This window comes from Tachypleus tridentatus, chromosome 4 (genome assembly GCF_004210375.1).
Source record: "Tachypleus tridentatus isolate NWPU-2018 chromosome 4, ASM421037v1, whole genome shotgun sequence".
Taxonomy (NCBI): Eukaryota; Metazoa; Arthropoda; class Merostomata; order Xiphosura; family Limulidae; genus Tachypleus; species Tachypleus tridentatus.
Window position 1 is genome coordinate 109,954,448 of NC_134828.1, and position 26,233 is coordinate 109,980,680.

The 26,233-nt window shown below is 34.2% G+C and overlaps 1 protein-coding gene across 4 annotated transcripts in view; it reads left to right on the forward strand.

Moving 5' to 3' along the window:
- Window positions 1–26,233, forward strand: part of LOC143249875 (neurotrimin-like) — a 202,779-nt gene that overhangs the window by 91,245 nt on the left and 85,301 nt on the right. For 3 of the 4 annotated variants that reach the window (XM_076500460.1, XM_076500462.1, XM_076500463.1), the window contains exon 2: window positions 14,933–15,055. The exons of the other annotated variant lie outside the window; for it this stretch is intronic. In XM_076500460.1, coding sequence (XP_076356575.1) covers window positions 14,962–15,055 — 94 coding nt within the window. In that variant the 5' untranslated portion in view covers window positions 14,933–14,961. The remainder of the gene's footprint in view (window positions 1–14,932; window positions 15,056–26,233) is intronic. 4 annotated transcript variants of the gene reach the window in all.

Consider the following 26,233-nt stretch of genomic DNA (forward strand, 5'->3'; position numbering starts at 1 on the left):
CTATAAAACAGAGGCACTCCTTCCTAGCTGATATTTTACACGTGATTAGAATGTTTGTTTGTTTTGGAATTTCGCACAAAGCTACTCGAGGGCTATCTGTGCTAGCCGTCCCTAATTTAGCAGTGTAAGACTGGAGGAAAGGCAGCTAGTCATCACCACCCACCGCCAACTCTTGGGCTACTCTTTTACCAACGAATAGTGGGATTGACCGTCACATTATGACGCCCCCACAACTGGGAGGGCGAGCATGTTTGGCGCGATCGAGATGCGAACCCGCGACTCTCAGATTACGAGTTGCACGCCTTAACACGCTTGGCCATGCCGGGCCCGTGATTAGAAACAAGAACACTCTGTGTATTCAGTTTCTCTTGTACCAAGTTTACCTGTAATAATTTGAACAAATCTTAAAACGACTGTAATAAGTACACAGTTTGTACATATTATTTTATTACAAGTGACAATTTTTACAGCAAAATCTCGTGTTCTTGAAAACGTGTGATTTCTTTAAAAATATTATTGTAGAAACTGTAAGTTATAATAAATTTATATTTGTAAATAAACTCAAAATGAAACTATTGTTTTGTGTTTACCACTGTTTAAACACTTAAACAACCCTTTGACAAATCTATTTCTACTACCAGACTTATCTTAAACAGCCCTTTGACAAATCTATTTCTACTACCAGACTTATCTTAAACAGCCCTTTGACAAATCTATTTCTACTACCAGACTTATCTTAAACAACCCTTTGACAAATCCATTCTATCGACTGTCTTAACCTCACACAAATCGTATTATTTAGAGGAACATTCGACATACCTTTTAAACAACCACAAAGTAAGTTACGGGTATTGAAACTATGCAAGTTTATCTTATAACTCGATTAAAATATTCTACAGTTCAAGACTTCTCTGTGATAATTAGAAATAAAAAAATAGATGTTGTTCGCTTTCTTGCCCCGATAAAAATGGTTTATACAGCTTACAGCCTTCGAGAAGTTCAGCAGCAAGTATAATGACGCTAAAATTCAGACTTTGATACCCGTGGTGGCCCGAGCACAGATTGTCCATTGTGTAACTTTGCACCCAACTAATCTATACAGATTATAATGATTAACAGTTTAAACCTAATTGGGAAAAACAATCCTGAATTGGGATTAGGATGACTTTGGATTATACTTAACTCTTTCAATATCGGAACCTATCACTTAGTTTTAAATTGCTTTGACCAGTAAATCCATCACAGTCCCACCGTTATGGGGTAGGCTGTGTTTGGATTTAATTTAATACCGGATAACCTCATAAAGCTTTAATCATCTGGCCCTCAGTCCCCAAACGAACTATCACATCCACCCGATCCGTGGTGGTCCGAAAAAAATAATTAAAGTTTGTAACTTAATATGGCTTTCCACTTGCTCATAAGCATAACCTCTGGCTCCTGGACGGAACGAAGTTGCCGACCTCTGGTCTAGACCAATGAAACTCGTTGTTGTAACTTGTATATTAAAGATTTGTTTGTTTTTGAATTTTGCGCAAAGCTAAACGAGGGCTATCTGCGTTAGCCGTCCCTAACTTAGCAGTATAACATGAGGTGAGGTAGTTAGTCATCACCACCCACCGCCAACTCTTGGTTTACTCTTCTACCAACGAATAGTGGGATTGACCGTAACTTTATAACGCCCACACGGCTGAAAGGGCGCGCATTTTTTGATGCGACGGGGATTAGAACTTGCGATCCTCGGATTACGAGTCGAACGCCTCAACCCACCTGGCCATGCCGGGCCAGATAACAGGTATCAGCTAAAGCAAAAACGACTATAATATATTTCACCTCTGAAAAAATGCTTTAGATCATAGGGAATATTTTGGAAAACATCAAGAAATTTAGTTTTCCATAAAAGTTTGGAATTTCTCTTTGTTTTCGCCACTCTTCAGTAAATGTCACATAGGCTTACTTTTTAAAATAGTTATATATAAATTTTACACAAAAAAAAAACAACTTCCGAATAACTCTCAACTTGGTAAAAACAAAGTAAATTAATAGTTGTAATCTTGTTTGTTTACGGTTTGCAGTTCGTTTTACTTCACCGTATTAGATTACTATATTGTGACTGAAAAATTTATTTTTTTTGTGCGTAAAATTTATATATAACTATTTTAAAAAGTAAGCCTATGTGACATTTACTGAAGAGTGGCGAAAACAAAGAGAAATTCCAAACTTTTATGGAAAACTAAATTTCTTGATATTTTCCAAAATATTCCCTATGATCTAAAGCATTTTTCAGAGGTGAAATATCATATTATAGTCGTTTTGCTTTAGCTGATACCTTTTATCTGGCCCGGCACGGCCAGATAATTAAGGCACTCGACTCGTAATTCAAGGGTCGCGGGTTTGAATCTCCGTCACACCAAACATGCTTGCTCTTTCAGCCGTAGGAAGGAGGGTATAATGTCACAGTCAATCCCACTATTCATTGGTAAAAGAGTAGCTCAATAGTTTGTGGTGGGTGGTGATGACTAGCTGCCTTCCCTCTCGTCTTACACTGCTAAATTAGGGACGGCTAGTGCAATTAACCCTCGTGTAGCTTTGCGCCAAATTCCAAACAAACCAAACCACATCAAAGTCACTGCGAATATAATACAGTCATTCAAAAGTTAACATCATTTCTAACAGCACACTAGTTAGTTGTCATTGATGTTATATGAGAATCAATGATGACAGTTGACGTTGAGGTGGTAAGTGCATTTCTATTGTGCACTTTGAATAAAGCGTTTGTACATAAAATGAATTTAAAAGTAATTTGGATATAGGAATAGGCTTCGTAAGTGATGAACTTGAGGTGTTGCTACGGGATGAGCTGAGATAAACGAGTGTCATCCTAGTGGGACAACAAACTTTAATGTAAATCACTTATCACATATGAAACTGTAGCGATACAAAAAGTAACACCTCACATTTCATCTGATGTTTGACGAACTCGATAAATTCGAAATTTTCTAAACTTAGTACATTTTTTTTGTTATTATTGATATATTTGCAAAGCAACAACTAATGGATAGACTGGATTATGTTAGGCTAGAGTTTCAGTGAGCTACAAGTATTATCACGTTATGAAAGCTGTTAGTCAAGCTTTAATTACCCAACTTCAACAGGCTCTACTTACGGTTCTCAAACTTGCTAAATTTAGGATTTGAAGACTCGAGACAAAAATAATTTCTATGATATCCAATATGTATGAAAGTTTCTTTCTGAAAATCCTCTCTTTGTCTTATACCTTAAGACAAGTTTCATGGCAGTTTGTTCAAGAACATTATACGTCATCTTAATCGGTTCTGTAAGTTAAAGCTGTTAGTGACGTCACAACATTGTAAATTTCGCAGCTGACTAAACTTATCGTCGTCCAAAACTTCAAACATAAAAGAAGTCCTATTCTCAGCAAAATTCCTTATACAAACCATTGTAGTTTACAGGAACTTTAGGACTATCTTCTGAGTCCACCGAGGAAAACTTCGGGTTTGTTTATCTTGTTATTAAGCACAAAGCTACACAAAGGGCTATCTGTACTCTGCCCACCAGGAGTATCAACATCCGGTTTCTAGCAGTACAAGTTCGCAAACATACCACTGTGTCACTGGGGAGGAAGAACATAACAAAGCAACATCTAATTTCAATTAAAAAAAAGAAAAACGACACCGTCAAGTGTAACTTATCTATATAAAGCACAAATAGCTTTGTCTGTCCGTTTGTCCGTTATTTAACTACTTCTAAGTTGTTGGGCCAATCTCAACCAAATTTTGTGAGGTTATAGGTTGGAACAAGATCATGTTAATGAGATGTAACTACCTATTTACATTCATTACTGGAGCTATTGAACATTTATTATAACTGATGTAATTTAACGTTTACTACAATCATAGATGGCGCCACTCGTTACATAAAATGCCTAAACATTATTACATCTATTAAACAACACATACATTTAGTGGGGGTGGGAGGAGGAGCATAGCTCAGATACTACTGAGCTAACGCCCTCTATGAGAAACTCAGTGAAAAAATGACTGTCAGTATTGTTGATATAAAATGCTATTTCTTGACCTATACTCATTTCCTTTATTGACCCGTGACCTTTCGACTTCTGCCGGTAAAATAATTATGCTGCCAATTACCTTTAATTAATTATTTTCGTAAAACGCTGTGGAAGGACATTAAAATCAGGGTGTTGAAAGCGGGTTGAAGAAACACCCCTACCACCACTACACTACTGGCTACCTCTTTCTGCAAATTCACTCTTACATTCGAACAGTGTATGTGATATTTTAAGAATATACATATCAAATTTTTAAAACTTATACAAAACATTTGGTGATGTAATAATAAATGCTGTAATAATATGTTATAAATAAATTGTGTGAAACTTAATACGTTCATGTTACTTATCATAGCATCCGGTTGACATTATTTAAAGTTCATAACCCGGGCAAAGGACGGCTACTTCAGTTTGTTTAATATATTTCGAGAGGTTAGGGTAACACTTCTAAATGACCAGTGTACAAACAGTCTACAAGATAATTCTCCTTTGAAACGTATATTCAGATCTAAAGTGTAATATTTGTGTTGTCGAAACAGTATATCCAGTAGAATTATAGCAAACAATACTTCGAGAAGGCTGCATTCGTTACAGAAGTTGACTTTTTAAAAATCATATTTTACTTTCTGATCTTAGTTGTCGGCGTTTTTAAACCTCTTGTTCTTTCAAACGAAGAGGTTTGGTTTGTTTTGAATTTCGCGTAAAACTGCTATCTGCGCTAGCCGTCCCTTATTTTGCCGTGTAAGGCTAGACAGAAGGCAGCTTGTCATCACTACCCACCACCAATTCTTGGGCTACTCTTTTACTAATGAATAGTGGGATTGACCGTCACATTATAACGTTCCTACGACTGCAAGGGCGAGCATGTTTGGTGTGACAAGGATTCAAACCCAGGACTCTCGGATCACGACTCAAGTGCCTTAACCACTTGGCCATGCTGAGGCCCAAACGAAGAGTTCAGGTAATCTGTACCAGAAATATTCCCACACTTATACTCGTAGAACGTTAAATCATGCAAATTCCTGCTTACACATTTGTAGCAGAAAATCGATTTTTTTTCTTTCCACAGAACTCCAATCTGAAACTACAGTTACGAAACTCACTATATTACACAGTGGAGTTAAAGAATTTTTTTTTTCCTGTTTGTGAAAGAATAAAAATAGTTCGCATATCTTTGAGAATAACACTTTTCATTTACCTTAACCTATTAAATTACTTGTAATTACATTTTTCCAATAGCAATCTCTGTTTAACCTTTCAGATCGGTGGGATTGTCCAATAGCAATCTCTGTTTAACCTTTAGGATCGGTGGGATTGTCCAATAGCAATCTCTGTTTAACCTTTCAGATCGGTGGGATTGACCAATAGCAATCTCTGTTTAACCTTTCAGATCGGTGGGATTGTCCAATAGCAATCTCTGTTTAACCTTTCAGATCGGTGGGGTTGTCCAATAGCAATCTCTGTTTAATCGGTGGGATTGTGTTTATTTTCTGTGCAAGTTATCACAAAAAAATATTTTTTTCCAGTTCTATATATTCTGAGTGATATCAAACTTAATATCGTATATTTTTCATGGTGGCTGCTTTTATCATATTTCACTTTTGTAATAACGCATTCATGATAAGTAAAAAACTAAATAAGGAAATAATAAATCACAATAGTGTAAAACTAAGAACGTAAGTATGTTTGGAAGGTAGACCTTTCTTATTTAATGGCGAGTTTAGAATGTGTAGGAAATAAACAAGGGTAAAAAATGTTTGTAGAAGATAAAGTTTCTGATAACGCTCGGGTGAAAATGTTTTATGTTTTGTTTTAATAGTAACATTTAAACTCTGATAGATTAAAAATGTTAATTATATACTCATATTAAAACAATACATTTGTGGCCCGGCATGGCCACGTGGTTAGGACGTTCGACCTGTAATATGAGGGTCGTGGGTTCGAATCCCCGTCACACCAAACATGCTCGCTCTTTCAGCCGTAGGGGCGTTATAATGTGATGGTCAGTCCCACTATTCGTTGGTAAAAGAGTAGCTCAAGAGTTGGCGGTGATGACGAGCTGCCTTTCCTCTCGTCTTACACGACTAAATCAGGGACTGCTAGCGCAGATAGCCCTCGCATAGCTTTACACAAAAAACAAACAAACATTATATTTGTTCTGTATGTTGGATAGATTGATAATGAAAATCCACCTTGAAAGAAAAACTTGAAACGGTCAGGTTTAATAATTTATGTTTTTTCGAATGTGAAATATTCGTGTTTTTATTGATAAATGTAGAATACTGACATTTCCATCTGTAAATATAAAATGTCCCCAGCTCTCGTCCCCAGCTGGACACCAGTTGTTAGGACTTAAGTATTAATGCTTTATAAAAAGTCATGCAATCATATATTTAAACATCAAGCGATGACTGTTTCACTAAACACATGGTTTTATATGGAAATGTATACAATTATAATATTAAAGTAAGTATTGAATATTCATGTGTTAGGTGCATATGGGAGATATTCATCGTACAAACGTGAAATATTCATATGGTCAAAGATAAATTAAGAATATTAATATTGTAAGTGTAGAGATACAATATTCACATTTTACTTACACATGTGAAATATTCGTGTTTTTATTGATAAATGTAGAATACTGACATTTCCATCTGTAAATATAAAATGTCCCCAGCTCTCGTCCCCAGCTGGAACAGTAGTAATCTTCGGATTAACAACACTAAAACCAAGGGTTCGATTATATTTGAATAGTTGTTCTTTACATCATGGGGAATCGAACCCATGATTTTAGTATTGTAAATGTGAAGACCTACCGCTGTCCCAGGGGGAACATCTTTGGAAACGTCTAAAAATACTCGTAATTTCATGTGGAAATATGAAACATTTACATGCAATTAAAGAATGTTTATTTTTTAGTAGAAAGTTTTCTTCACGTGATATGATAGTTTTAAATACAATATGAACATTTTATCAAAGTTTAACAAGAGGATTTAGAGCTTTATCACTGTCGACTGTACAGGATACACATGTAGTTGGCGCAGATAGCCTAACTGCTTTGTGCCATAAAACACTAAATCACATGTAGTTACGACAAGTGAAGAAAAATGTTAACAACTCCAATTTGGCTGTTTCGTTTTCAAATATTTTTATTCATTTTTGGTACGTTCGATGGACATAAAAAATATCATACTTCCCAAGATAATTTAAACGTGTGAAGTCTGTAATATCTAAAGAGATACTCCATCAACGTTGGTAGTATTCTAAGACTAGTGAGTGAAGGTATTGTAACTTTTATACTTTGACAAATATCTCAGATGTAGAGATGTTAAAACTGTTATGACTTTAACGATTGGAATCTTAGTTATGTCTTAAATCTTTTAGGAAAGAAAACGTTAAGAAACACGTCGTTACGACTATGTTTTATCGGATAAAGTAATTTGCGTTCTGAAATAGATATTTATCCTGGAATCTAATAACGTCTTTGAATTTTCTTTTCAAACGTAACATTTTCTCCCTTAATGAAACTTCACTATAACTACTTACAACATGCGAATGAAACCTTCTTACGTGAATTAAGTATTAGAATTTTTTCATTTGTTGGGTGGTGCATTGATTAAATCTGGTGTTTTCTTCTTCCTGACTTATTTTGGTTTCAGAATGGAAAGTGTTAACACGTTCTCTTTAGAACACCTTTCTTTCAAGATTAACTCTTTTTATCAGTGGTTAAACGTTTAACACGTTCTCTTTAGAACACCTTTCTCTCAAGATTAACTCTTTTTATCAGTAGTTAAACGTTCATAAAATTGATTCATTTACTCGACGTATCTTAAGGGATTTTCCAGCAAATGAGAGAATAATAATTTTTTTTTTTTAACCTAATAGGGAATAAAAGAATTGCTGTTGACAACAAACATTAAATATGCTGGATATCCTTTGGTCATCATAAGTAACATAACACGCCTTATGTTACCATAAGAAATCCTCAACAAATAGCTCGTTAAAACTCAGATGATTTACCTTTCGATTATAAAGTTAATCCTCACCTTCCAGGAAAGATAATATTCTGATTAAATTATTTCATTGACAATAAAATATCCCCTACATTGAAGAGGAGGATATGCAAACTTTCGTAGAATATTAGATTAAGAAAATATTATCGTATGCTGCTGGTTCGGCATGGCCAGGTGGGTTAAGGCGTGCGACTCGTAATCTGAAAGTCCTGGGTTCAAATCCCCTTCGCATCAAACATGCTCACCCTTGAAGTTGTGGGGGCGTTATAATGTTACGGTCAATCCCAATATTTGTTGTTAAAACAGTAGCCCAAGAGTTGGCGGTGGGTGGTGATGACTAGTTGCCTTCTTTCTAGTCTTAAACTGCTAAATTAGGGACGGCTAGCGCAGGTAGCCCTCGTGTTGCTTTGCGCGAAATTCAATACAAATAAACATGTGCAGCTTTAGGAGATTGCTTTAACTGTACATGTATAATAGTGAGATTTCATTACATTTGCTCCTCACTAAGTAAAGTCATTCTATGCAAGATAATAGAATTACATTAAGAATGAACACCTTACAATTAAACTAAACATAATGAATCTATATAATACATACTCTTTGAAGGTAAGCGTTAGGGAAGCAAATATTGTACAAAGGCCATGTTCTCCCTTCTTTTATATCTTTGTTATTAAATCGTTAATGACCTCATTAGGGGCTAATTGCCTGCTATATGGAAGGTGATAATTGACTTACTTAACTGGTTAATTAGTTATGCCTTTAAATTAAAAGACAAAAAATTAGGTCCGTCACAGCCAGGTGGTTAAGGCACTCGACTCGTAATTCGAGGGACGCGGGATTGAATCCCCGTTCCTCCAAACACGCTCGTCCTTTCAGCCGTGGGGGCGTTATAAAGTACGGTCAATCCCACTATTCGTTGGTAAAAGAGCAGCTCAAGAGTTGGCGGTGGGTTGTGATGACTAGCTGCCTTCCCTCTAGTCTTATACTGCTAAATTAGGGAGGGCGAGCGTAGATAGCTATTGTGCAGCTTTACAAGAAATTAAAATAAAACCAATCAACGTTAATCAATCCAGAATCAGTAAATATGAACAGTTCTGATTAAACCTAACAGCTAGAAGAAAGAGACAATAATTAAGACTCCTGTTTTCATAAAGAGAAAGTAAGGTTGAATCAATTTCAAATAAAGTTTTTCTTGTGTTTTTATTCTTTATATTATAGACGTTTCAAGTAGTTTTAAGACTTAATAATTCAATTATTATTTATTATAAAATCGTTTCAGTATATCATCCTGTAGTTTGTATTGTTTACATTTTTGTATAAACCAATAACTATTTTATAAACATGTTTAAAGTTATCTAGACATTTGGCCAAGAGATTTTTTTCTTGTTATCGGTGAGTTATAATTTTCTTGTACATATGTTTTAAACAATCAAAATGTTAAGCATTACGACTAGAATTAAACACCAGGGGTAGTAGTCACGTGAAACGTTTTAAACCAATTGACTTTAACAATGGATCTCGTAACTTTACTTACATTTCTAATTACATTATTTTGTGCGCTGATTGTTTATTTTTTAAATTACTATAACGCTAAGTTTATTTTCGTAAGTCAAATGTAACCCCAGGGTAAATCGCGAGGTCACCAGACTAATTTTCAGAGCTTATTAAATAAATTATTTCACTTTTCTGTATTAATAATTTATTATAAAGAAACGTGATCCAGCTGTGACGGTGAAATTATACGTCTTGGTTATGAATTAAACATGTTTTTCTCGAGTGTAATTATACGATAGTTTAATGTATTCTAAAGATGGCTGGTATGGATATTAAAACTTTGTTTGAAATAAAGTACAGATCTTCTTAAGTCATGTTCAGGTTAACAAAGAGAGTTTGCAACTGACTGTTGCCTGGCGCATGTCTTGAGGACGAGAGTATGAACGAGTACGGGATTGTAGGGGGCGCTGTAGTTAGATGTCAGGATATGATTTTTTTTTTTTTTAATTTCGCGCAAAGCTACACGAAGACAATGTGCATTAGTTAGTTAGTTAGTTATCACCATTAGATTCCATCTAGGAACATAGGGCCGCAATCGCTTGCGGATTCTTCAACAAGTATTTAAGTGAGTAGGTTGTTAGCCCACTGCACCGAGCCGTCCCTAATTTAGCAGTGTAAGACTAGAGGAAAGGCAGCTAGTCATCACCATCCACCGCCAACTCTTGGGCTACTCTTGTACCAACGAATAGTGGGATTGACAGTCACATTATAACGCCCCAACGGCTGGGAGGGCGAGCATGTTTGGCGCGACGCGGGCGCGAACCCGCGACCCTCGGATTAAGAGTCGCAAGCCTTACGCGCTTGGCCATGCCAGGCCTACTATGTGCAATAGGCGTCCCTAATTTAACAGTGTAAGACTAGAGTAAAGGCAGTTAGTCATTACCACCCAACGCCAACTCTTGGGCTACTGTTTTACCAAAGAAGAGTGGGACTGGCCGTCACATCATAACGCTTCCACGACTGAAAGAGCGAACATGTCTGGTGCGACGGGGATTCGAAACCGCGACCCTCGAAGGTTATTAATTAGTATCGGTATATTGGTTCAATTGTCATTTTAATTGTTCTATAAATCGGGATTCTTTGATTTTACATTTGTTTCCCGACTTAGGATCTGGCTGAAAGAGCGAGAATTTTTGATGTGACAAGGTTTCAAAGCCGCGACCCTCGGATTACGGCAGACAACTAGAAACTGGTTAAATTGGTACATCAAAGATATTTAAATTCTGATTTCTTAACAAATTTACTGACTTGTTCAGTACATTCTCATATAACTCCTTACTGTACATCTTCCTGCCCTGATTTAGGTCCGGCATGACCAGGTGTGTTAAGGCACTGGACTCGTAATCTGGGGGTCGCGAGTTATAATCCTGTCGCACTAGATATGCTCGCCCTTTCAGCCGTTGGGGCTTTATAATGTGTTGGTCAATCCCACTATTCGTTGGTAAAAGAGTAGGGTGCTGACTAACTGCTTTCCCTTTAGTTTTACACTGCTAAATTAAAGAGGCTAGCGAAGATAGCCCTCGTGTAGCTTTTCGCGAAATTCAAAACGAAACAAAGCCTCTGATTTATAACAGTAATTTAAGAAGGTGTTTTAAATTACTAAGTAAATAAACTTATTATTCTCAAACGACGGAATTCACAATTTACGATTTAAAGTTTAACACAAATTTTTAATACTAAATTAATAAAAAAGATTAATTATTGTAATTAATTAAAACTGTTCCTTCATTAGTTAGGTTATTATTTTACTAAAATCCACGATCTTCTCGTAGGTAAAAAAACAAAATTTTTATATTTATTCTGTTGTTATGTTTCAAATATAATTGCACGGCATGGCCAGGTGTGTTAAGGTGTTCGACTCGTAATCTGAAGGCCGCAGATTCGAATCCCCGTCACACCAAATATGTTCGTCGTTTCAGCCGTGGGAGCATTATAATGTGCGGTGAATCCCACTATTTGTTGGTAAAAGAGCAGCCCAAGAGTTGCAGTGGGTGGTGATGACTAACTGCCTTCCCCCTATGTTAAACTGCTAAATTAGGAACGGCTAGCGCAGATAGCCATCGTAGCTTTGCGCGAAATTCCAAAACAAACAAAAAAACAGTAAAAAAAAAAGTCACATACCTTTTAATCGTTTCTAGGTAACATTTTCTCGCTATATATAGCAAAAATACAGAACGGACTATGTATTGACAAGTGTTATGCGTTTTTGGTGTTGCAAATATTGTGTTTTTCTCATACCAAAGCCATATCGGTCTATATACTGTTTTCGCCGAGGGAATCGAATCATGATTTGAGCTTTGTAAACCCGTAGACGTACTGCGGGGGACTCTATAAAAAGTAAAATTTGTGATATACGCGTGAAGAATTTTAGGGTACTTAAGGGTTGTATGTGTGTTTGAAATTAAACATGAAGCTACACAATAGACTATCCATCACGGGAATAGAAACCCGGTTTCTAGCGACGTTTATCCGCAGATATACTTAGTTGCTTCTAGGGGAAGTGTAGGTTACGTAAGGACAAATTCACTAAATTTCGCTAAGTTTCAATAAATTTATAACGATGTGGTGTTCAGTACTTCTTGTGTTGAGTGTTTATCAGAATAACAGAAATCATTTTCCCCAAGGTGTGATGTCCCAGCTCTTTTGTTTATGCACATTGTATGTCGAAGTATCAGACATTAATTTAGTAAATTTGTATTGGCCCAATAGTTTTGTTTATTTTCTGTACTTCTGATCGAAATTCACTGTTTTCATTACATTTGTTGATATAGTGTACAATGGAGAAACATACATAATTTTATTTAGAAACATACATTATATTCGTCAGGATGATCCGTCCTCGTCTCAGTACTTGTTTTTACGTAGTTGTTTCGAAAGTATGTTGTATCGGTGCTTTGTTAATATGTTAATAGAAATAGACACTTTGATGAACAACATGTGTTTTTCTTTGGATAGAATATTTTCCAGTTATTTTTTTCTCAGCAAGCTTTGCTACCTCAATAATTTATTTTAAATACTGCATATTAGGTCGACTGAGACTATTTTAATCGACATGTGCGATTTCAGTACTTTCGTAGTTATAGATTTTATGGAGGAATCATCTATAACCGTCTAGTACGTTTGATATATAGTGTATATTGGAACAACAGACACTACCGACAGGTTCAATAAGGCGTCTTCCTTCTTTAACAGGTGAATGTTTATGCAGGATGAGGGTCCGAGTAACCTTCACTTGCTCAGACCCCTTTCAGGGTAACGTCATAATAGTTATCTATATTAATATTTCTTGTGCTGCGTGTAGCATCTCTATTGTTCAATATTGTAAAATCTGTTACTTAATGAACAGTTCGGTATATATAAACAACACATTTTACAAGTTCTAAGCTAACACACTTTAAATATAACACTGTTTTAAATGTTATTATATTAGTCTAAAACTTGTGTGAATTTTATTGCTCAGTAATAGGTCGCATAATTACATGTGTATTTCTAAAATATATGTATGTGAAGAGAAGAGAGACACTTAGGCCTATCATGTGTGTAGTAGCGCATAGCAGATCGTTGTTTTAGCAGTTTTTCTAAAAGGAACATAGATAACATATGAGATTATATTTGTGTGATTAAACAAACACTTTCATGATGTGCTACGGGGGACTTTAAATGTTGCAGTAATGATAGAGGTTTGTATTGATTGTCGTTTATTTATGTATTTGGGTGCCATGTTTGTTCATGCGCGGTGAGACACTATCACGTAAAACATTTAAGGTTCAAGTATATTAAAAGCGAAAATACATCCAATCGAACAATTCGGTTTTTGACATTTGTTTAATTAACCTAATGATGTTTCATTAATAATTAGAAGTTAATTCCTTGAACTTTAGTGTTTTTCTCATTTTTATTTCGCTTTTTGTGTTCACTATTTGAATATTTTAAGTTTACTTCATGTTGCTTTTCGACGATATCTTTATTCAGTTTTAATATTTTCGTTTCTCATGTTTCAGCTTCAGATTATTTTCTTACTTGTTTCTGCTATACACACACACATATATATATATATATATTAAAACAGTGTTTTGTGTGTTTTAAATTTCGCACAAAGCTACTCGAGGGCTATCTGCGCTAACCGTCCCTGATTAAGCAGTGTAAGACTAGAGGGAAGGCAGCTAGTCATCACCATGCACCACCAACTCTTGGGCTACTCTTTTACCAACGAATATTGGGATTGGCCGTAACATTATAACGCCCCCACAGTTGAAAGGCCTAGCATGTTTGGCGTGACGGAGATTCGAACCCACGACCCTGAGATTACGAGTCGAGTGTCTTAACCACCTGGCCAGACGGGGCCTATCAAAACAGAAATTTCAGAGAAACAAACATGCTTTACACATGCAATTGCTGACGTTCCAGTGCTTTGAATCTGATATTGTGATCGGAGTAACAAATATGTTCAGAAAAGTGTTTTATCCCAGTGATTTTGCTTTTCATATACTTTTGTATAAATACTATATCTTTGAATATGAATCATTGTTTTCCAGACGATATGTTTTTCCAATACTTTTGTGTATTATCCCACAAGTTTTGTTGATATAATATATACTAGAGTAAGCGATATTATATTTATCAACGGTTGCTGTCCCACTCGTCTATTGACATAGTATATAATGGAGTAAGCGACACTATATTTATCAGTTTGTGTTATTCCACAACTTTTGTTCATATAGTATATCAACTGGAGTAAGCGACACTATACCCATTAATGTACGTTATCACAACACTTTTGTTGATATTGTACAAGGGTAGCCAAACCGCGGCTCTTTGACATACAATGTGTGGCTCGCGGAAATATGTTGGCTCAGCTCCTTTTTGCATCACAATTAATATAAAAGATAAATGAAAAATCTTCAAGCTTTATAATAATTTACCGGGTATAAACCGAGAGTCCACTGGATTGAAACATAAGTTTAATGTTCATGGTGAGTAAATATATTTAAGAATTTAAATCCTAATTTTTAATGTTAGATTTGACATAGGGATTAAAGAAATTTCGGATCAGCAAGGATTACAGAGGAATTGTGCTGGAGAATCAGTAATCGTACAAGCCAGTGCTGACAATGTTAGTTTTAGTGGGCGTGGCTTGCGATTGCGTAAATGTGGCATGTGTGGCTGTGTTGCGGGCAGTAAAATTAGCGGAATGTTAGTGTGATACTGGGTGCTGTATAGTTTGGTTGCGTTGTGCGTTTTGGAGCTTATTGTTTCTTTTCACTTTAATTTTTAGAAGTGTCTGTGAAAATTTTGTGAAGGAAGATGGCATCATCAGATTGTGAGAAGCGAAAGTATGAAGATGAAAACAGAAATTTTAAGCCAGAGTGGGAGGAAGATGCGTTCACCGAAAAAGGAGGTAAACCTTTGTGTATTTTCTGCAATGTGTTACTCAGTCATTACAAAACCAGTTACTTGAAACGCCACTATGAAACAATAACAAAATCGTTTCGTCTGATTATCCACCTGAATCAGAATTACGGAAAAATAATTTAACTGTGTTAAAATCATCACTAAATAGCCAGCAGACACTGTTGACAACGTTCAGTAAGGAAGCTGATACAACGACTGAAGCTAGTTTTGTTATATCACGGAATATTGCTCATGCTAAATTTACGCCCATATTCTGATGGCGAATTTGTTAAGAAGAATATAGCCGAAGTTGTTGCAGTGTTAGATCCAAATAACACAAAACTTCAGCGACTAATAGCACAAACACCAGCTTCACGCCACACTACCGACAGACGTATCTCCCACATCAGTACTGATATTGCAGGCAAAATGCAAAATGATTTAAATAATTTCTTTGCATTCAGCTTAGACCTTGACAAATCTACAGACATACAAGACAACCCACAACTGGCGGTATTTGTTTCTTATGTTTTCTCTGATATAACTGTGAAAGAAGAGATATTGGACTTACTGGCACTAAAAGAAACAACTCGTGGTGTTGACATTAAAAATGCGCTTGACGAAGCCTTAACAACTGCTGATATTCCACTGGTCAGTGTTGCAAAAGATGGAGCACCTGCAATGGTGGGGAAAAATGCAGGATTAATTGGACTTATGAAAAGTGATCCCAGCTTGCCAGAGTTTCTACCTGTTCATTGCATTATTCATCGTAAAGACCTGGCAGCCAGACACTTCAAGTATAAAGACGTGAAGAAATTTGTTCATGAAATTGTCGATTTCATATGGTTAAATGGTAAGACTCACCCCGACAGTTACAAAATGTTATTGAAGAACTGAAGCTTGAAGATAAATCCAGTGATGTCTCTTTCAACTGCATTGAGAAGTGGCTGTCAACCAGCAATGTCTTAAATAGGTCTGTGGATCCGTTGGAGTCTATTATTACTTTTCTTAAAGAAAAGATTCTATCCTCAAATGGGAAATGATTAATGGATGAAAGATGTTCCTTACTGATATAATGAATAATCTACAAACTCTCAACTTGGCTCTCCAAAGGAAGGATAAGATTGTTTCTGATCTTACACAGACAATTTTCAGCTTTCAGAATAAAAAAAAGACTTTCCAAAAAAACAAATTGTCAAGAAACTTCAGTTAATTTCCTAATCTGAAAAGGAAAGTAAATACATTCCCTGATATTGCATAAAATACCACAAACTGAAAGAATACAAAGATATATTACAAGGACTGCTTGATAAGTTCCTGGACAGGTTTGAGGACTTGCAGAAGCTGAAGCCGTGCTTCGTCAATCTTGTAAATTCATTTATGGTTCATGTGATTAATAATGGTTGCCCAATTCTTAAACCTCTGGTCACAGAATTAAACTAATAGAACTACAGGAGAACCTGGGTCTAAAGATGACCCATAAATCCCATTATATAACTGAATTCTGGAAGCAAGTTCCAGAAATAAAACATCTTGAATTGAAGAGAACCAGTGTGCGACTCATCTCAATTTTCAGCACAACATACTGCTGTGAATCACTGTACTCTGTAATCAAGTCTGTGAAGTTGAAGCTGCAATCCTTACAAATCAATACCTGACGGAGCAAATTCATACAGCCTTGACAACATATCAACCGGAATTTCAACGACTCGTAACCAAGAAGAAAACTCACAAGACCAGATATTTACTAAGACAAATAAATATAATTAAAAATATATGTTTTTTATCCATTTTATTTTTATTTTTGGCTGTCTCATTTAATGTTAATGAAATGCAAATTTGAATATTTTTTTCTGAGCTGCTTACGTAGTTCATTACCCTGTTAAATACGCTCAATATAGTTAAAACAATAATCAGCCAGAATTTTGAAAACATTTGGTATATATATGTGTACTTTGTGATTATTGAAACTAATACAGATTTACAGTTTAACAACTACATAAATTAATAAATATTATTACGTACATGTATTTATTAATATTTATATATAATTTATGTAACCAAATGTACATGTAACAATAAAAACGTGTGTGTAATATTTGTTCACGTCTTGTGGCTCTCAAAAATCTGAAGTTTATCGTGCGTGACATTTACGTTAAGCAAGTTTGGCCACCCCTGATATAGAACAAACTGGAGTAACCGACACTATATTCATCAACTGTACGTTGTCCCACAACGTTTGTTGATATAATAAAAACTGGAGTAACCGACACTATATTCATCAATGTACGTTGTCCCACAACGTTTGTTGATATAATAAAAACTGGAGTAACTGACACTTTATTCATCAATGTACGTTGTCCCACAACGTTTGTTGATATAACAAAAACTGGAGTAACTGACACTTTATTCATCAATGTACGTTGTCCCACAACGTTTGTTGATATAATAAAAACTGGAGTAACCGACACTATATTCATCAACTGTACGTTTCCCACAACGTTTGTTGATATAATAAAACTGGAGTAACTGACACTTTATTCATCAATGTACGTTGTCCCACAACGTTTCTTGATATAATAAAAACTGGAGTAACCGACACTATATTCATCAACTGTACGTTGTCCCACAACGTTTGTTGATATAATAAAAACTGGAGTAACCGACACTATATTCATCAATGTACGTTGTCCCACAACGTTTGTTGATATAATAAAAACTGGAGTAACTGACACTTTATTCATCAATGTACGTTGTCCCACAACGTTTGTTGATATAACAAAAACTGGAGTAACTGACACTTTATTCATCAATGTACGTTGTCCCACAACGTTTGTTGATATAATAAAAACTGGAGTAACCGACACTATATTCATCAACTGTACGTTTCCCACAACGTTTGTTGATATAATAAAACTGGAGTAACTGACACTTTATTCATCAATGTACGTTGTCCCACAACGTTTCTTGATATAATAAAAACTGGAGTAACCGACACTATATTCATCAACTGTACGTTGTCCCACAACGTTTGTTGATATAATAAAAACTGGAGTAACCGACCATATATTCATCAACTGTACGTTGTCCCACAACGTTTGTTGATATAATAAAAACTGCAGTAACTGACACTTTATTCATCAATGTACGTTGTCCCCAACCTTTCTTGATAGAGAATATGCGACAGTATATTCATCAATGTGTGTTTCACTAGTACTTTTGTTGATATAGAAAATACCGGAGAAATTGACACTGTATTCAGTGTTGTCTCATAACATTTCTCCATATAGAATATACTGGAGTTAGTAACTCTATATTTATCAATTTGTGTTGACAACGATTGTTGATATATTATATTATGTACCGGAATAAGCGACACTATATACACCAATGTATGTTGACCTGATACTTTTGTTGATATACTATACTCTGGTATAACCGGCCCTATATTCATGAATGTTCGTGTCCCAATACTTCTGCTTATATAATATGTATACTAGAGTAACCAACACTATATTCATTAATGAGTGTTGTTCCACAACTTTTGTTCTTAGAGAATATACCAACACTATATTCTTCATTGTATGTTATCACAATACTTTTGTTGATATACAATATTATGAAGTATATTAAAGTGTGTTGTCACACAACATTTCTTGATATAGAATATACTGGAATAACCCACAATATGTATATCAAAGTGTGTTGCCCCACAACATTTCTTGATATAGAATATGCTGGAGTAACCCACAATATGTATATCAAAGTGTGTTGTCACACAACATTTCTTGATATAGAATATGCTGGAATAACCCACAATATGTATATCAAAGTGTGTTGTCACACAACATTTCTTGATATACAATATTCTGGAATAACCCACAATATGTATATCAAAGTGTGTTGTCACACAACATTTCTTGATATAGAATATGCTGGAATAACCCACAACATTTCTTGATATAGAATATGCTGGAGTAACCGACAATATGTATATCAAAGTGTGTTGTCACACACCATTTCTTGATATAGAATATGCTGGATTAACTCACAATATGTATATCAAAGTGTGTTGCCCCACAACATTTCTTGATATAGAATATGCTGGAGTAACCCACAATATGTATATCAAAATGTGTTGTCACACAGCATTTCTTGATATAGAATATCCTGGAGTAACCCACAATATGTATGTCAAAGTGTGTTGTCACACAACATTTCTTGATATAGAATATGCTGGAATAACCCATAATATGTATATCAAAGTGTGTTGCCCCACAACATTTCTTGATATAGAATATGCTGGAATAACCCACAATATGTATATCAAAGTGTGTTGCCCCACAACATTTCTTGATATAGAATATGCTGGAGTAACCCACAATATGTATATCAAAGTGTGTTGTCACACAACATTTCTTGATATAGAATATGCTGGAATAACCCACAACATTTTTTGATATAGAATATGCTGGAGTAACCCACAATATGTATATCAAAGTGTGTTGCCCCACAACATTTCTTGATATAGAATATGCTAGAATAACCCACAATATGTATATCAAAGTGTGTTGTCACACAACATTTCTTGATATAGAATATGCTGGAATAACCCACAATATGTATATCAAAGTGTGTTGCCCCACAACATTTCTTGATATAGAATATGCTGGAGTAACCCACAATATGTATATCAAAGTGTGTTGTCACACAACATTTCTTGATATAGAATATGCTGGAATAACCCACAATATGTATATCAAAGTGTGTTGTCACACAACATTTCTTGATATAGAATATGCTGGAATAACCCACAATATGTATATCAAAGTGTGTTGTCACACAACATTTCTTGATATAGAATATGCTGGAATAACCCACAATATGTATATCAAACTGTGTTGTCACACAACATTTCTTGATATAGAATATGCTGGAATAACCCACAATATGTATATCAAAGTGTGTTGCCACACAACATTTCTTGATATAGAATATGCTGGAATAACCCACAATATGTATATCAAAGTGTGTTGCCCCACAACATTTCTTGATATAGAATATGCTGGAATAACCCACAATATGTATATCAAAGTGTGTTGCCCCACAACATTTCTTGATATAGAATATGCTGGAGTAACCCACAATATGTATATCAAAGTGTGTTGTCACACAACATTTCTTGATATAGAATATGCTGGAATAACCCACAATATGTATATCAAAGTGTGTTGCCCCACAACATTTCTTGATATAGAATATGCTGGAATAACCCACAATATGTATATCAAAGTGTGTTGCCCCACAACATTTTTTGATATAGAATATGCTGGAATAACCCACAACATTTCTTGATATAGAATATGCTGGATTAACCCACAATATGTATATCAAAGTGTGTTGTCACACAACATTTCTTGATATAGAATATGCTGGAGTAACCGATAATATGTATATCAAAGTGTGTTATCACACAACATTTCTTGATATAGAATATGCTGGAATAACCCACAATATGTATATCAAAGTGTGTTGCCCCACAACATTTCTTGATATAGAATATGCTGGAGTAACCCACAATATGTATATCAAAGTGTGTTGTCACACAACATTTCTTGATATAGAATATACTGGAGAAACTGACACTATATTTAACAACATATACTGTCCCACAATTTTTGTTGATATAGTATAAACTGGAAAATCTAATACCATATTCATCAACATCTGTTGTCTCTTATGTTTTGTTGAAATAGAATATAGTGGAACAAGGGACACTATATTCATCAGTTTGTGTTGTCCTAATAATATTAGCATATAGTTTATACTGGAGTGAAAGACATTATATTTATCAGTTGGTTTTATCCCACAACTTTCGTTGATACAGTATATACTGGAGTAGCCAACACTATGTTCTTGAACATGCGTTGTCCCACAATTTCTTTTGTTACAGTGTATACAGGGGTAACCGATACTATACTCAACAACGAGTGTTACCCCTCAGTATTTCTTTACATAGTATACTGGAGTATACTGGATACATAGAATACTGGAGTATTCGACACTATATTTATGAATTTGTGTTGTGCCACAACTTATGTTGATATATTATATTGTTTGTTTGTTAGTTCTTTTATAGCAACGCCGTATCGGGCTATCTGCTGAGCACACCAAAGGCAATCGAACACCCGATTTTAGCGTTGTAAATCTGTAGACTTACCGCTGTACTAGCGGGGGGTGATACATTATATATACTGGAGTTAGAAACACTATATTTATCAAGTTGTGTTGTCCCACAACTTTTGTTGATATAGATTATATTGAAGTAAGAGACACTATATTCATGAACGTGTGTTGCGCCACAACTTTTTTGATATAGTATATATTAGAGCAAACAACAGTATATTGATAAAGGTAAATTGTCCCACAAGCTTTTTTTTGATGTAGTATATACCTGAAGAACCGATAATGTTTTCATAAATTTCTGTTGTTTCGGTACATTTGTCGATACACAATATTCTGAAATAACTAACACTAAATATGTGTTAAAGTGTTTAATCCCACTACACTTTTTAATATGGTGTAAACTGGAGTAAGCGACACTATGTTCCTCAATTCGTGTTGTTCTTATCTTTTCTTGGTAGAGTATATACGGAACTAACCAACACTATTCACATCAACTTATGTTGTCCCACAAGTTTTATTTGTATACTATATACTGGAGGAACCGACACTATATTCATGAACGTGTGTTGTCTCAGAACGCTTGTTGGTCATAGAATATACTGGAGTAGGTGACTCTATATTAATCAATTTGTGTTATTCTACAACGTTTATCTTTATAGTGGAAACTGGAGTGACCAAAACTATATTAATCAATTTGTGTTATTCTACAACGTTTTTTTATATAGTGGAAACTGGAGTGACCAAAACTATATTAATCAATTTGTGTTATTCTACAACGTTTATTTATATAGTGGAAACTGGAGTGACCAAAACTATATTAATCAATTTGTGTTATTCTACAACGTTTATTTATATAGTGGAAACTGGAGTGACCAAAACTATATTAATCAATTTGTGTTATTCTACAACGTTTATTTATATAGTGGAAACTGGAGTGACCAAAACTATATTAATCTACAAAGTTTATTTATATAGTGGAAACTGGAGTGACCAAAACTATATTAATCTACAAAGTTTATTTATATAGTGGAAACTGGAGTGACCAAAACTATATTAATCAATTTGTGTTGTTCTACAACGTTTATTTATATAGTGGAAACTGGAGTGACCAAAACTATATTAATCAATTTGTGTTGTTCTACAACGTTTATTTATATAGTGGACACTGGAGTGACCAAAACTATATTAATCAATTTGTGTTCTCTAAGTAGATTTATTGATATTGTATATACTGGAGTAATCTACACAATATTAATCAACGTGTATTCTCTAAATACATTTATTGACATTGTATATACAGGAGTAACCGACACAAAATTCACGAATTTGTGTTGTCCTATAACTTATATATATATATCCTGTAACATTTCAAAACTGTTAAAGTCTTCAAATGTATCTATGACTATAGCATTAAAACTTTAAAAGTCTAATATATTACTACAACATTTCATTATTTTGTTCCTTTATGTATGGATATATATATCATTATGATATTAAAAACATAACATTCTTATATATAACACTATAATATTTCAATAGAATATTATACATATCAGAATGCAAATAATACTATATACTGAAGTAACCGACACTATATTCATCAAACTCCATTGTAGTTCTACTAGCTTTATTGGGAATAGTTTTACTTGTTTGTAGTAAGTAATGAAGCTAACTTCATTGGGTGCAGGTTCACTTGTTATAAGCTAACTTCATTGGGTGCATGTTCACTTGTTATAAGCTAACTTCATTGGGTGCAGGTTCACTTGTTACAAGCTAACTTCGTTGGGTGCAGGTTCACTTGTTATAAGCTAACTTCATTGGGTGCAGGTTCACTTGTTATAAGCTAACTTCATTGGGTGCATGTTCACTTGTTATAAGCTAACTTCATTGGGTGCAGGTTCACTTGTTATAAGCTAACTTCATTGGGTGCAATTCACTGTTATAAGCTTAAGGTTCACTTGTTACAAGCTAACTTCAAACTTGTTATATAACTTCATTGGGTGCATGTTCACTTGTTATAAGCTAACTTCATTGGGTGCATGTTCACTTATTATAAGTTACTAACGACATTTCATGTAATTTCCTCTTCATCTGTACTTCTTTTCTGATAACTGATATAAAATATACATCTGAATTTTTATCACAAAATTTAGGAAACTGTACCTTGATGATTCTCACAAGACAGTCCTATCAAAGAGTTATCTTTATTTCCACTCATCACCAAATCAATTTCTTTCTGCTTATACATGTTTTCTACTGCTAACTCCAAAATATTTTCTCAAATTCGATTTCTAGTCATTTATCTTCGGCTTCTATGCATTTAATTTCTAACTACCTCTTATCAATTTATAAGTCGTTACCATGACAACCCTTGCAGACTCAACTCCCAGTTTCTATATTTTCACTAAACTAAATTTTAGAAATTTAATTTAAGGGGAGTCGAACCTGGATTAAGATTTCACATATCTGTCTTTATTTGTTTTCCTTTTACAATTGTGTGTTATACCTTATATTTACCAACTAACTTACAATTGTGTGTTGTATCTTATATTTAACTACTAACTTACAATTGTGTGTTATACCTTATATTTACCTACTAACTTACAATTGTGTGTTATATCTTATATTTACCAACTAACTATTGTGTGTTATATTTTCTACTTATATTTACCTACTAACTTACAATTGTATGTTATATCTTATATTTAACTACTAATTTACAATTGTGTGTTATATCTTATATTTACCAATTAACTTACTATTGTGTGTTATATTTTCTACTTATATTTACCTACTAACTTACAATTGTGTGTTATATCTTTTACTTATATTTACCAACTAACTTACAATTGTATGTTATATTTTCTACTTATATTTACCTACTAACTTACAATTGTGTGTTATATCTTCTACTTATATTGACCTACTAACTTACAATTGTGTGTTATATTTTCTACTTATATTTACCTACTAACTTACAATTGTATGTTATATCTTTTAGTTATATTTACCTACTAACTTACAATTGTGTGTTATATCTTCTACTTATATTTATCTCCTAACTTACAATTGTATGTTATATCTTATACTTATACTAACTTACAATTGTAATATTACCAATTGTTACTGTTGTTATATCTTTTACTTATATTTACCTACTAACTTACAATTGTGTGTTATATCTTCTACTTATATTTATCTACTAACTTACAATTGTGTGTTATATTTTCTACTTATATTTACCTACTAACTTACAATTGTATGTTATATCTTATATTTACCTACTAACTTACAATTGTGTGTTATATCTTCTACTTATATTTACCTACTAAATTACAATTGTATGTTATATCTTTTACTTATATTTACCTACTAACTTACAATTGTATGTTATATCTTATACTTATATTTACTTACTAACTTACAAATGTGTGTTATATCTTTTACTTATATTTACCTACTAACTTACAAATGTGTGTTATATCTTTTACTTATATTTACCTACTAACTTACAATCATGTGTTATATCTTCTACTTATATTTACCTACTAAATTACAATTGTATGTTATATCTTATACTTATATTTACTTACTAAATTGTTTTGTGACTTCCCATTGTCATTTATGATATCATTAACACTATACTATTAACCAGTAAACCACACAATTAACTAGAAAGATTTAAGTGTACCATTATCTACAACAAAAGGAAGTTAAGACCACAATGGAAACCAATTTTCTTTCCCGATTTTTCTTCTTCATTCAATTGACTTTCCTCCTCCGATTTTGCTGATGACTTCCAATCTTATTTTCGTTCTCAGGATTCGATTCCTAAAGATTTGTTTAATCCCACTTCGGTTCGTTTTAACGACGGTGCAGCACTCGCATTTCGAGTTTCTTTGTTTTTTCCTTGAATTTCTTTTAGCTGTATTTTTTTTCTTTCAGGTATTGACTTATATTAATATAACCCAAACAATCCGCTGATTATTACTATAATAAAAAAGGTTTGGGTACGAAATTAGGTTTAGTTATTTACTAGTAGCATATTACTGTCTTCCTTTGCCTTTCTCAATTCACTCCTTCTCTCTCACATCTATCACTCAGTATCTTTATCAGTTGTTGGACTCCTATCTTTTAACATTTCTTTTTTCGAACCCATATTTTTTACATTGCATCTGCTTACCTTGAACATTGAGCTTCAATGTCTAATAGTCAAACGGGATCTCCTAATCTCCATATTGGCTGAATAACAACAAAAGAAATGACCACTGAAATCAACCACTTTATGTAACTTAGTGTGCTTGAGTGTGGAAGAACATTATTGTCATATAATAATAAGTTGGAATACGGGATTGTAAGCATAATGAAGTGATATATTTGGCAGGAACGTCTAACATGTTTCGATGGAACACTGGTCTGTAAAAACATGTAGTTTGTTCTCACAAAAGTAAACCATTTCTTGTTCTTTACAAATATTTGTTATCACGATTATTATTGACTTTGAGTGCAGCAATAACGACTCACCTAAAGCCATCCTCTGTCTTACTTCTCAGTAACGACTCACCTAAAGCCATTCTCTGTCTCACTTCTCAGTAACGACTCTCTTAAAGCCATTCTCTGTCTCACTTCTCAGTAACGACTCATTTAAAGCCATCCTCTGTCTCACGTTTCAGTAACGACTCACCTAAAGCCATCCTCTGTCTCACTTCTCAGTAACGACTCACCTAAAGCCATCCTCTGTCTCACTTATCTCAACTGCGAGTGATGCTTCCATATATGTGACGTCATTCGACACAAAATTATAAGTTTTTCATTAATTTGTGCTTATTACATTTGCTTATATATCAACCACAGGAGTAACAGCGGTAATTATTTTTAAGTCGTACTGTATCACAATGTTTGGTAATATAGTGTATATCAGCAAGGTCTGCTGACCCTATTCTGTTGGTACAGGGTATAGTGAAATAACATGCATTATTTTTACCGAGTGTGCTCACGC